Source organism: Manis javanica, chromosome 7 (genome assembly GCF_040802235.1).
Source record: "Manis javanica isolate MJ-LG chromosome 7, MJ_LKY, whole genome shotgun sequence".
NCBI lineage: Eukaryota > Metazoa > Chordata > Mammalia > Pholidota > Manidae > Manis > Manis javanica.
Genome location: NC_133162.1, coordinates 60,913,361 through 60,927,065, shown reverse-complemented (window position 1 = coordinate 60,927,065; position 13,705 = coordinate 60,913,361). Strand labels below are relative to the sequence as shown.

The following is a 13,705-nucleotide window of genomic DNA, read 5'->3' as shown; positions in this document are numbered from 1 at the left end:
ACTGAATGACATTATTTATAATTGCAGTCTATATGAGAAAATATCCAGTTATACTTTTCAAATGATTTATCTGTTTTTTTTAAATGTTAACTAAGAGCATAAGGAAGTATACTCAAGGAAAAAAAATTCTTATTCTAATCAATATAAATAATGTTAAAATAACAAAGTAAATGCAACAGCTCTCCAAGTACACTAAAGTCATTTCAAATGTTTAAAATGTACTATTTTATTTCATACATTATAATATTTAGCAGTATTGATGTAGAAATTCATAAGTTCATATCTAAATGACTGTTCTGCAAAATGCATATACTCAGTATCCCAGTAATTTAATGAAGATACATTTATCTTCACAGAATAACTGGACAAGTGTACAAATATGAATGTACACATTTTTCAATGCAGCAAGAACTACAAAACAATCTTGATGCCCAAAATACAATATAGAGCTGAACTACATTTTTAAAAATTCAGGTATAACCGACATATAACACTATAGTTGTTTCAAGTGTACAGCATAATGATTCAGACTGGTTTGAAAATCACACTGATTTACTCAGTCAATAAAACACTATATTGACATTAAAAATGACCATATAAATATACATTCATTTACATGGAAAGATGTATATTACAAATTATTTTTTTAAATTGGCTGAAAGCATTATGTACGGTGTGATGCAATTTATAAGTATTATAAAAACATATCAACACACATATGCATTAAATAATATATGGCAGGATCAATATTAAACATTTCCCTGGATACACATTTATTTTCATACACATGCTTTATATTTCTGATATGTTTACCATAAGCTTATATTATTTTACAGTTACATGAAGTCATAATTTCTTGTTCTGATTAGATTTGGACAAAAAACACTGATTTACCACATTACTTTTCTATCAGCAATGGTCTATACTTCACATAAAGCAGATGGGAAATGGGCAAATAATTTCCAGAACTGAGCACTGAATGTCACCAAACTGATGACATAGGTCATTTCTAACCTCCTTACCCCTCACAAGAAGAGCCAATAACATTTATTCAAGAAGAAGACACCACTGAGTGAATCCTAGAACCACAGGAGTTGTTTGAATCACCCCCCTGGCACCTCAGAGACCAAAACAGACTGTATTAGGAGGGTAAGAGAAACAGTACATGTTGACTGCCATTCTCCTACTCCAGGACAGAACCATGCAGGTCTCTCTTGCTCCTCAGTTTCTCCAGTGGAAAAAGAAAACCTAGAAAGAACAACCAGCCTCCACAACATTGTGGGTCACTTTGAGAGAACCACTACTCTGATCTTGCACCACGAGAATTGCAGGGGAATCTGTGGTGACCAGCCACAGGGAATCTGACTATGATGGAAAAGGGGGTGGGGCTTGCATCAACCAGCACCTGGATCTTCGCAGACTGATTTCATACCTCTAGTGCCCCCGGGCAGTAATCTCAACCAGCAGCTTTGCACATCCATAGAAACAGGTTGGGGCACACTCTGACTAGGGAACTTGGCAGGGTTCAGAGCTGTCTGATTCAGGTCCTCAAATGAAAAGTTTTGTTGGCCCTAGACCCCAGTTTGGCTACACTCAGGTAAGGTGCTGAGTCACAGCCCTACCCACATGGGAAGTGCCTTTCAACTCCATCTGACCGGAAGAGGTAGTGACGACCCGTGGAAGCTGTGTGGACCTAGTGGTTCTCAAACTGAGGGGTGGGTGGGCAGAGCTGGTCATCCCCAGAATGGCCAGTACTCAGTGTGGCAGCTTCCTGTGCTATATACAGGCTAGGGGATTAGTTCATAGAGGAGGCTGGGATGTCTCCCAGGTCCTCCTAATTAGAGAGACTGTTTGGGGAGTTGTGAATAGTTTGAAACAGCTCCTCCCTCCACCATCCGGGCAAGTGGACTGAGACCTCGCCCCTCCTGTTGTGGAGAATGTGTTTTCGCCCCATATGATCAGAAGGGCTGGCAGAAACAGCTGAAACCTGCGTGATCCAATGACACTTGAGCAGACATACTGATAGTTTGCAGAGAAAAGCCAGTGGCCCAGTTAGGCTAGAGAACTTGGGGTATGGGTTAGTTTGAGTTACGACAAGAAACAAGATGCTTGATCCATTTTTGAACTGCTTCCTTCAGTACCTGGGCAGGGATTCTAATTTGTAGTCCTGCTCATCGACAAATACAGCTTTTAGCCTGTCCAACCAAGGAATCTAATCAGAGCATATAGGGAGTTGTGTAGCCCATTCACAGCCCTATCTACAGTGCACTTGAACAGAGAGCATAGTCAATGGCTTCCCCCATCTGCAGAGCAAAACTGATGGTCTAACTTAACTGTAGAACTCAGTGAACACTCAAGCCTGATTCAGGCTCCCCGAAATGAGCTGTGCAGGTGCTGGGCCTTGGCCTGCTGCCCTGTGAGGGAAGGAAAACTAATTCATAGCCCATATATTATTGATATTCAGTTCCTAATCATGACTATCTAGAAAGCCTGACCAGAGAATTTAGCCAACCACTGAGCCCATCCTACCACCTCACCTGGGTAGGGAACCCAGCCAGCATTCCTATCAAACTTTTTGTAATTAGTGGCACAACCCCCATCCCATCCTTACAGCTCAAATGATCGCCTTGATCCAAAGCAGACAATAACAGCAGGCCCCACCTGCTCGAAGACATTCCCAGCACACACAACCAGAAACCCACACTGAGCTGACTGACAAACTGTCCACCAAAGCAAACCTGTAAAGTCTGGAAGAGGAAACTATACCAATGAAGGATCAGACACACACAAATCAGGTTAAATATGATACTGCCAAAGAAAACTAATAAAGCTAATAACTGACCCTAAAGAAATGAACTTAAATCAGAATGATCCTCAAGTGTAGTGAATCTAAGAGAATACAAACACTTAATGAAATTAGGAAAACAAGGCATGGACAAAGCAAGAAGTTTGATAAGGGAATAGCAACCATTCAAACAACCAAACAGAAATCCTAGAGCTGGAAAACACAGTAATTGAACTGAAGAATTCAATGGAGAGTTTCAAAAGTAGACTAAATGATATGGAAGAAACGAACAGTAACTTGGAAGATAGGACATTGCAAATTACACAGTCAGAGGAGCAAATAATAATAATTATTACTATAAATATAATAATGGGGTGAAAAAGTATAGAAAATCTATGGGAATTATAGGATACAAGGAAAAGAAACAGTATTTACATTATGGGAATTCCAGAAGAGAAAGAGAAAGGGACAGAAAGTATATTTAAAGCAATAATGGCTGAAAACTTCCTGATCCTGGGATGAGAAATGGACATTCACACCTAAAAATCCCCAAATGGTTTGACTCTGAATTAGAGTACACCAAGACACATTATAATTAAATCGCCCAACGTCAAAGATAAAGAATTTTAAGAGGAGCAAGAGAAAATAGAGAAGTTACATATTAGGATTAAGATGATCAGAAGATTTCTCAAAAGAAACTTTCAGGTCAGGAAAAAATAGGATGACATATTGAAATATTGAAAAAAAAACAACAACTGTCAACCCAGAATTTCTATCTGGTGAGGCTGCACAAAGGTGGGATGAAGACTTCCTGAACTAACAAAAGCTAAGGGAGTTCATTACCACCAAAACTACTTCACAAGAAATGCTGAAGGGAGTTTGTTGAATGGAAGTAAAAGGACACTAAATAATATAAAAACAAAACAGTAGCATAAATATCATTGGTAATGGTAAATGTATAGAATAGACACAGATTCTGAAATATGGTAACAGTGGTGCATAGCTCAAGATCTTAATTTAAAAGTTAAGAAAACAGAACAAATATAACTATTATATAATAATTTATTAGTTTTACATTATAATAAAACATGTAAATTTAATAGCAATTACCTAAAATATGAAGGAGAGAAGTAAAAGTGTAAAGTATATAAAATTCTATTGAAGTTAAGTTGACATCAGTTTGAAATAGTGTGTTATGAGTTTAAAATATTTTATATAAGCCTCATGGTAACCACAAGGGTAAATCTTATAGTAATTAAACAAAAGAACACAATAAAGAAGTCAGAGCATAGTGACACCAAAAAAGACATCAAAATACACACAAAAAAGACATCAGGATAAAAACAAGGTACAATGGATGTACAAAACAATCAGAAAACAATTAACAACATAGCAATATTAAGTCCTTTTCTATCAACAATTACTTTAAAGGCAAATGGATTAAAGTCTTCAATCAAAAAAGAGAATTGCTGAATGGATTAAAAAAACAAAGCCCAACAATATGTTGCCAATAGAAAACTGATTTTACCCTTAAAGACACACATAGACTGACAAAGAAGGAATAGGAAAAGACATTTCAAGCAAATAATAATAAAAAAAAGGGAGGGTATCTACTACATCAGACAAAACAGACTTTCCACTATATATGGTAAAAACATACAAAGAAGTTCATTATGTCATGATAATGGGTCAATACATGAAGAAGATATAACAATTGTAAGTACTTATATGCCCAGTGTTGAGAGCACTTAACTATATAAAGTAAAAACTAACAGAGCTACAAGGAGAAATAAACAATAATATAATTATAGTTGGGAAATTTAATACCCAACTCTTGACAACAGATAGATCGTCCAAACAGAGAATCAATAAGGAAACAGCAGATTTGAACAATGATAAATAATCAAACGTTCTCTTAGTTCTATTAAGAATTAATATTGAGATGCCAAATTCTCTTAGAATTGACACAAAAAAATAGGAAGATTATTTCACTCGTCTAGATCTATGTCCTGCAGCCTATGTAGCCTTGGTAGTTAGTGAAACTCTTGAATGTGATTGTAAATAATTTATTCATGTGCAAATAAACTTTTTCTCTTAAGAAATTAGTCTATAGATTTCATCAGAATACTCATTATATTCTCTACCTCCCAAAGATGAAGTCTTACTGAAGAATCCATAAGTCAAAAATTACTATTTCAGCCTTTTAGTATTTCCTTGACTTATGGAATCTTAATACTGGTGAATAACAATGGGTACCTCCAGAGAAACATGTTTTCATAATGTAATTCATTCCTGATACATTATAGAGATTTGATGGGTTTTTTACATTAGGCTTTTTCCCATTTTTTTCCTTTTATCACAGCTTTTTAACTCAATGGCCTCCATTGTGAGCTAGCCAAGCTACACTTCACACCATTTTACTATTCGTATTCTTGTTACCCTTGCCACTTCTTCCACACTACTTCTATATTTTTTCCTCTGCTACTTTACTTACTATTTTTATACTTTTACACTTCCCTTTGCTTCAATTTAATTCACTCAATTTAATTCAACCTGGCTTCCTTACTATTAGCTGTGTGGACTTCATTTAGAGTTTCCAGTTCAAACTTGCTTCATCTAAACAGAGAGAACACTAGAACAGTGGACCAGTAAAATATGTAACAATAAAAAACATGGGACGGTGAACAAGGGATATATAACCATCTATTTCTCTAAGAAATGACTTTCACAAAGCAAAAGTCACCTATGATTTACAAAGTTAAAAAATTATAAGTATTTTTAATGCCTAAAAATGTAAAAAGGGCATTATATCAGAATAAAATGAATACACTAGGCTTTGGAGAAAAACAAATCACTCCATTGATATGTTTTTTTTTATTTCACCACAGACAAGTGCTGAATTTTAAAAACTAGCTGTCTCTAAATTTACTGCATGGTATATTATGGGCAAAAAGAAATTGTGAATTAGCAAAATTTTAAGGTTCCTTTCAGCTCCAAAATTCAGTGATTCTGTAAAGCATCTATAATCAGCAAGCTTTAACTATACCACTAAATAAAAATATGCAGTTTGTCTAGTTACTCTTGCCTTGATTTGTTATGACCATCTGGCTCTTCTTCTCTTCTTCCCGAATTATCTTTCCATGAGGGCTCTACCATCTTAATTTTTAAAGAGAAACCTACAACATTCATTTAACCTCACACTTTCATTGTCTCTATTGAGGACATTCTTAACATCCCTATTTTATTGTTCTGAGCTAAAAGTATCTTCCTCCTCAGTCTTTCTCAACTATTGTTGCCAGGGAGGAAGATAAAGGCATAACATCTCACTGTTTATCTGTCATTCCTTCCTCTCTGATCACAGATTCTATTTGAAAGAAGAACAAAGGAAATAAAAGCTTAAAAGCTTAAAAGTGCCCCCCTTTGGCTCAAGTCCTCTGTCTATTTTAATTCAGATTTTTCAGTCCCACCACTAGGTGAGCGTACTTTTACAAGATGGCACTGACAGATGTTTGGCTTGACATTCTTTAGCATACAGGCTCAAATTCACATACCACTGAGGTCTAGACCATCTTTTATTTAGTGTTTTGTCATTATTGCAACAAGTTTATCTGTCAACTGGTAAACATACTGCAAGTATGTGAGCATGTGTTCTGTTTTGTTTATGTACTTACAGATTTCCCTTTGTAATATTCATTAAACATTTAATAATTTTTAGATGTCATACCTTTCAGTATCTTCAGCTAATTTCAGCTAGACGTTCCCTGTCAACACTTTAATTTATAAACTATCTTTTCAAGTTTAACTTGACCATGACATTCCTAATCCAAAAGAACATTCAAATGGAAAGGAAATTATTTCTGATTATTGTGTTCAAGTACTAGCCTGAATGGTTCTTTAAGTGATACCTGTGCACATTTTTGCAATTACTACCCTTTGGTCAAGTCAATCTTAAATGTATTTCCATGACACTGTTCTAGTTTATCCAAAGCTCAATAAATGCTAGAAGGGGAAAGAAGAGGAGGAGAGCAGCAGCAGAAGAAAATAGACAATTATCTTAAAAGGTAAAAATGTTTGATAAATAATTGTGATTAAAACGATGTTATCATCTTAAGCAATGGGATGCAGTTTAGTTATGGATGTCCGTGCTTTCTACTCATAATTCAGAACCAGAACTTGTGGTTTTAATATCAAATGAAGAAAAAAAGCATGGTTCCAAAAAAAAAGGAATTTACCAGTAAAACAGTAAATTATTTTAAACAGCTATTGGGTGATTAAAAAAACATAATATAAAATGACAATGGTATAAAATAGGTAAATATGCTATAATTACCCTTATATGACATTACAAAATTCATATGACTTGGATATAAGTGTCCCTAACTAAGGCCAGAAAAGGATGCCTGTGACTCATGCAGCCATGGGGACCCTTGCAGCTTGCTAGTTTGTGCTGTTATCTAGATTGCTTTCATAAAAGACTTATTGTAAGATACATAAAGATAAGATAAATTCTAAGATAACAACTGCCCTTATTTCATTTTCCCCCTTTTTTTGCCATGCAGCCAAAACTGTAAACTGGAGTGGAAGAATGTTGCAGTGATGAAATGACAGTGGTGGGGATGGGGACAGAATCAGGGCTGACTTTTTTTTCCTATATTGAGCTCAACAGTTGCATTCCTATGCTCTGTTGCTACCCAGACTTCACATCTGCCACCAAGGTTTAGTCAGCTGTGTGATGGGCCTCCCCAAGTACACAGACGCAGCTCATGCAGGTGGGAAAATCCCATGTACTGCCCACCTCACCGCAAAGATCTTAAAGACTCTGACTTTGGGATGTGAAATAGATTAGGGATCAACTACTTCACATCATGTTGTAAAGTGGATCATAAATCTCAGTGATGTAGAGAGATGATTCAGGCTCACTAGTAAATATCTGACATTTGGATTCCAAAAACTGGAAATTTAGGCATAGGCATGTTTAGATGTACTCATTGAGTTTTCCCAAGGTCCTATGCAGTTACTGGTTATAAACCGACTCCCGCCCACCCACTAGTACCCAGCCCCACACACATTATTGTCCACTCTCAAGACTGAAATGCAAATAGAGAGAATAAATTTAACCTTTGAAAGCTACTTAAAGCTCCTCAAGTTTTTCAACCTTTTCAGAAATGAGACATTCAATGACTTTAATAATTTAGCAGTTCTTAATTACAAAATACAAAATGCCACCTGACAATGACTGCCCTGGGACATTGCCAAGAAACCTGTGCTCACCTTCTTTTAGTTTTCCGACAGCTCTGTAAGAACATCACCACCACCTCATCTCACAACCAATGCTTACTCCTCGGACGAGCAGCTGCCTGTTGGTATTCCCCCCAAAATCTCTGTTCTCAAGCCAACACCTAGTTGGTCTCTTAAATTTCACTATGGATTATTGCCATGTTTATGCTTCTTTCCCAAGTTTACCAGCCCTTCATGTGAGCACTCTATTCTCTCCTTGTTCAGAAATCTGAGAAGCTTCCAGGATGATAGAAGGGAAATACAGTGGTTTTCTCAGACACAGATGGTCCTTTCCTTTCTCAGCCTTCTTTCAGGAGTTAAAAAAAAGTTTTTGTTGGTAAACACAGAAAATAAACTCAAATTATGTACAGGAATTTTGATATATTAACAAACACATGCAGACATTTAAATTAAAACAAAGTTGTAACACAGGGACAAAGAAAAAAAATTACTAACATCTCTATCCAGAACTCTGCCTGTGCTGTTCAGGAAAAGCATTTGTTTAACAGGATCCAACAACACCCAGTAGTCCAAGTTGTCCTTTAAAGAGAGTTCTATGGTGGGGTCTGGTCCTCCAGCGGTTCCTTTGATCAGCATGTTATCCACCAGAATCGTACCTGCAAACCAGAGAAAGTGATTTGAAAACATATTCTACGTGTATGCCTTCTTAAACAAAGATCATATGCTGAAACCCTAGCTGACGTGCATATCTATTTTAAAGCAGAAAACATTCTACTTTATATCTAGCATGATGTAAAAAATGTCCTGTTTCAAAAAGGAAAAAAATATCTTTATTATGCTATTTATAAGTGATATTTTTTGGGAAATGTCAGTGGGAGGCAGAGATTCAAACACTCGGTGAGTTTCAACATCCACTTCTTGTTTCCCTTTAACAACATGAATCTCTTCCTCTCTCTGTCCATCACTTCTCACAGGGGTTATCACAGAATTTTATCCTGAACAAAAGGAAATGCCTGTAATAACAGAGCCTGATACTTCAATACACTCAGTAAGACTTCTGATGTGAAAAAAGATAACTGGAAATAAGAGAATGGAAGAAAAAGAAGAGATAAAGAAGTAGCAGAATCTCCCATGGTGAGAACTACATCTTTTTCTTTTACCTTAGAGCAAATCCATAAAACATAAATCTTAACTTGAAAGACAAAACTAGCACACAGATATGCAATAGAAACCATTCTTCTTTAAGTGATGTCTGGGGTACTTGACTAGAGCAACACATTATTCTGATGTAACATTTCAGTGCTTACTTTCTCACTATTTTTTCAGTCAGCTACATTGTAGACATTCGTTGAGTAAAAGTTGAAAGAGAATACATCTCTAATCTTTCCTACTCTGTTAGAGATTCCATGCATTTTACAAGTTGAATGCAAACAGCATGGATGCAATTCAAATCCATTTTTTCCCCATAGAGCAATGATCCCATTGCTAAATAATAATGTACTATATCTTAGAGCAATCATTTCCAGCTGATCCATTTTATTAAACTTACAGCATACAGAAGAGATGTAGCTATGCAAATAAAAACATACCCTTCTAAGGACATTAGAATAAATGGCATATATCTACAGACCTCATTGCCTTAGGATAGCATACAAGAATATACAGATAATCCATAAATATGAATATAACTTGAATAACAATTCAAAATGTATTTACTGCATTTTCTTAAGCCATGAAATTGACCTAAGTATGTTTCATTACATAATCACAAATAAAAGGTGGGGGGGCTGTTTGGAATATTTTCTCAGCTAATTAATAATAATAATTACTATTATTATTATCCATAATATTTCCTTGTTGAATTATTGTATTGTTGTATTACTCTTTCCCTGCCTAGGGTCTATGGAAGGGAATCATTCTTATCTTGTAACAATAAATCTAAATGATGTTTAAATACATGCACTTTCACACACTTTACTAAATGGCAGATTATTTTCTTCTATGTTTTCACATGCTAGCCCACATATATGTAAATATTGAGTGAAACTCATTCTTCTATTATTTTACTGAAATGTCAAATAGATAACCTACAGATAATACATCCAAAATACAGATTAGACAATGATGGCATTTTCTGACCTATGAATATGTTCAGGACTGGGTACACAAGTGTTTACAAGTACTTTGCACAACTAACCTTTGAAAAAGTTATTGTATGTATTCAATATGTAATAAAGAAATCATTAAGGATTCTATTTTCTGATCAAGAAAAAAATAGAGAAACTGGTAGGTCAAAAACCTTACCATTTATGCTTTAACTTAATAGTGCAGAGCAACAATAACAGCAGGCCCTTCTATGGTGTAGTACACACCACACAGGCACTCAAAGGGGAGGGGCAAAGAGCTCTCCTTTGTAATGCGATAGATTATAACCAGGGAAGTGTAATAGTCATTGCAACCACTATTAGAATGGGGAAACTAAAACCTATATTTGTATTTGGACCTATATTTTATTTTATGATTTTCTAACATTTTCATAGGGATCTAAATATATTTGTTCTTGCTCTCTCATCAACCGAATGTTCTTCCATGACTGAAACTCAGAACTGTTCTGAGCATTAGTATGCTGAAAAAGAAAGAACTTTGCTTTTCTTCACCAGAACATTTCATTTGCATTGCCAAAAATCTCTCAAGATTTCATATGCTATATTACTTTAGAACAAAAGTTTGGAGAAGAAAGAGAAAAGAGTACAAGTAAGTGGAGCATTTTTTGTTTTTTAATGAACATTAGTGTTTAGTCTGGCTTGGCTTGACAACCCTGTTCTCCACCCTCCTCCCAGCAGAGTACATGACATCAAAGCTTCCTTCTATTGCTACAGGAAGAGTGAGGACTGCATTTTCCCTCAGGCCCAGGAATTTCCAGATATGGGCCACTGGTGTTATGAGACAATTCTGGCATGAAGCTGCCCAGCAGTATATTGGGGTACATTGCGAGAAGGTGGTCCCTTTAGCTCGTCTCATGTTCTGCAAGCTTCCCTTCTCTCCAGTAAAACATTTTGTTTAATCTCTTCCATGTGATATTTAAAACCCATTCCCACCGCTAGTTCCATTTAAATATAAAGACACAGATAAATTAAAAAATAAAAGGATAATATACACTACACACACTAATAAGAAATATGGATGTCTCTATTATCATTAGAAAGTAAAGCACAACAAGGAATATTACTAAAGGTGAAGAGGCATATTTTGAACAAATAATGAGATGAATTCATCAGTAGGTGTTAACCTTGAATATACCTGTCTCGCAGAACAAGTGGAACCCAAGATGGGATTCCCCTGCCGTGAAAATTTACTTTTGTCAGAATAAAGAATGACTGCAATCAGGAAAAAGGAATTAAACTCAGTTTGATACACATACCACTGAAGTTAAGAGAGTCTGGAACTGGCAAATTCAGACCTGGATCCACAATTTACCAGTATGTGAAAGTGAGTAGATCACTTAACCCTTCTCACCTTCACTTTCCTCTTCTAAAAAATCGGTACCACAATAGAAGAGGTATTTCTACTATAATGCCATATGTATGTACCTGAAAATAATGTGTTCTTGTATCTAGACCACTAACAATAACTAATAAAGAAAAAAAATAAAAATCACAATAAAAACACTAGGACAGTGAACTACTTGATATTTTTACATAACATCACAATCTTTTATAGCCTTAATGAGTGGGTTTGTGTTTATTTCAAAAAGAAAAAAGTATTGGGAAGATTTAAGATAGTGGCATGAGAGGTGAGACAGAGGCTTCCTCCTAAAACCACATATAATATGCAAATATAATTAAAACAATTAATCCTGAAAGAGCAACAGGAAAGAGGACTGGGCGAAACTGAATACACCTGGAGAAAAGAATAAACCTCACAGAATAGGGTAATGTACCAAAGCCATGGCCCAGCAGGACCCAAGCCCTTCCCTCACCCCAGCACACTAGTGGGAGGAAGAGAAACAGAGTGAGGAGGGAGTGGGGGCCTGCAACTGCTGAATACCCAACTTCGGAAATCTGCTCTGGGAGCACAAACCTACATTTCATGGTGCTTTCATGGTACTCTCATGATTAGGGAGTTAGAAAGCTAAGACAGGCAGAATACCTGGAGACATTGAGATTTCAGCCACTTGTGGAAAGCAGGGATCCAAATCTGGCTGCTCTGGGACAAAAGAAAGGTGGGCAGTCTGAGAGACTTCCTAACAAGGAAGCCCTTAGCAAAAGGGCTGCTAAAGGAGCAAGGATTACACAGAGCTTACTAGTCAGGAGAAAGGATAGGTAGAAAAAATTGTCTAGGTGCACTCTGCCCAGCAAGTAGGGAACTTTCTTGATCTTCAGGCACTCTAGCTCTCTGGTTGGTTACACAGCTCCAAGACCCCATCCATGATACGCAGCCTACTGTGCCTTTCCTGCAGTCAGCCCCATCTGGGTCACAAACCACCTGCCAGCCAGAGGGAAGCCCCATCTAGAGCAACTACAAATGCAAAGCACAGAGGCTTACACCTGTGTGCTTGGCCCACTGGTTCAGGCAATGGACACAGGCATACCAGCCGGGAAGCAGGAAACAGCTCTTTCCTCCCCGCCGGCACCAATACCACACCCTGCAAACACTGACATTGCTTCAGGGGCTGAGCAGCTTCAGAGAGTAGAGCTTCTGGGCACTAGAGGGTGCCATAAACAAATATGAAATGCCAAAGGGACCTGGTTCAAAGTAAAATTATTAATACAAAACCTGAGAAAAATTCAAATGAAATCAATCTCATGAATCTTCTTGTAATGGATTACAAAATAACAATCATTAACATGCTCATGGATGTACAGAAAAATATTCAAGAACTCAGGAATGAATTCCAGTTGGAGATCCAACCATTGAAGAGCACAATGGAGGGTATTAAAAGCAGATTAGATATGGTAGAGGAGACGATAAATGAACAGAAAAAAGAAGAGGAATACAAAGAAGATGAGGCACAGAGAGAAAAAAGGGTATCTAAGAATAAAAGAATATTGAGAGAACTGTGGGACCAATCCAAACGGAACAATATTCGCATTATAGGGGTACCAGAAGAAGACGACAGAGAGAAAGAGATTGAAAGTGTCTTTGAGGAGGTAATTGCTGAAAACTTCCCCAATCTGGGAAGGAGATAGTCTCTCAGGCCATGGAGGTGCACAGATCTCCCAACAGAAGGGACCCAAGGAAGACAACACCAAGACATATAGGAATTAAAATGTCAAAGATCAAGGATAAGGACAGACTATTAAAAGCAGCCAGAGAGAGAAATAAGACCACATAGAAAGGAAAGCCTTCAGGCTAGCATCAGACTTCTCAGCAGAAACTTTATAGACCAGAAGGGAGTGGCATGATGTATTTAATGCAATGAAGCAGAAGGGCCTTGAACCAAGATTATTTTATCCAGCAAGATTATCATTTAAATTTGAAGGAGGGATTAAACAATATCTAAATAAGCAAAAGCTGAGAGAATTTACCTACCAAAAACTGTATCTACAGTGTATTTTGAAGAGACTGCTATAGATGGAAGTGTTCCTAAGGTTTTATAGCTGTCACCAGAGATAATAAAACCACAGTGAAGAAAGTAGAGCAGTTAATTACTAAGCAAATGTGAAATTAAATCAACTATCC

General features: G+C 36.6%; 1 protein-coding gene across 4 annotated transcripts in view; it reads right to left on the bottom strand.

Moving 5' to 3' along the window:
* The window catches only part of PCDH15 (protocadherin related 15), a 1,663,341-nt gene that overhangs the window by 498,647 nt on the left and 1,150,989 nt on the right, over positions 1-13,705 (bottom strand). For all 4 annotated transcript variants that reach the window (XM_073241042.1, XM_073241040.1, XM_073241039.1 and 1 more), the window contains one exon: positions 8,519-8,679. In XM_073241042.1, the coding sequence (XP_073097143.1) occupies positions 8,519-8,679 (161 nt within the window). The remainder of the gene's footprint in view (positions 1-8,518; positions 8,680-13,705) is intronic.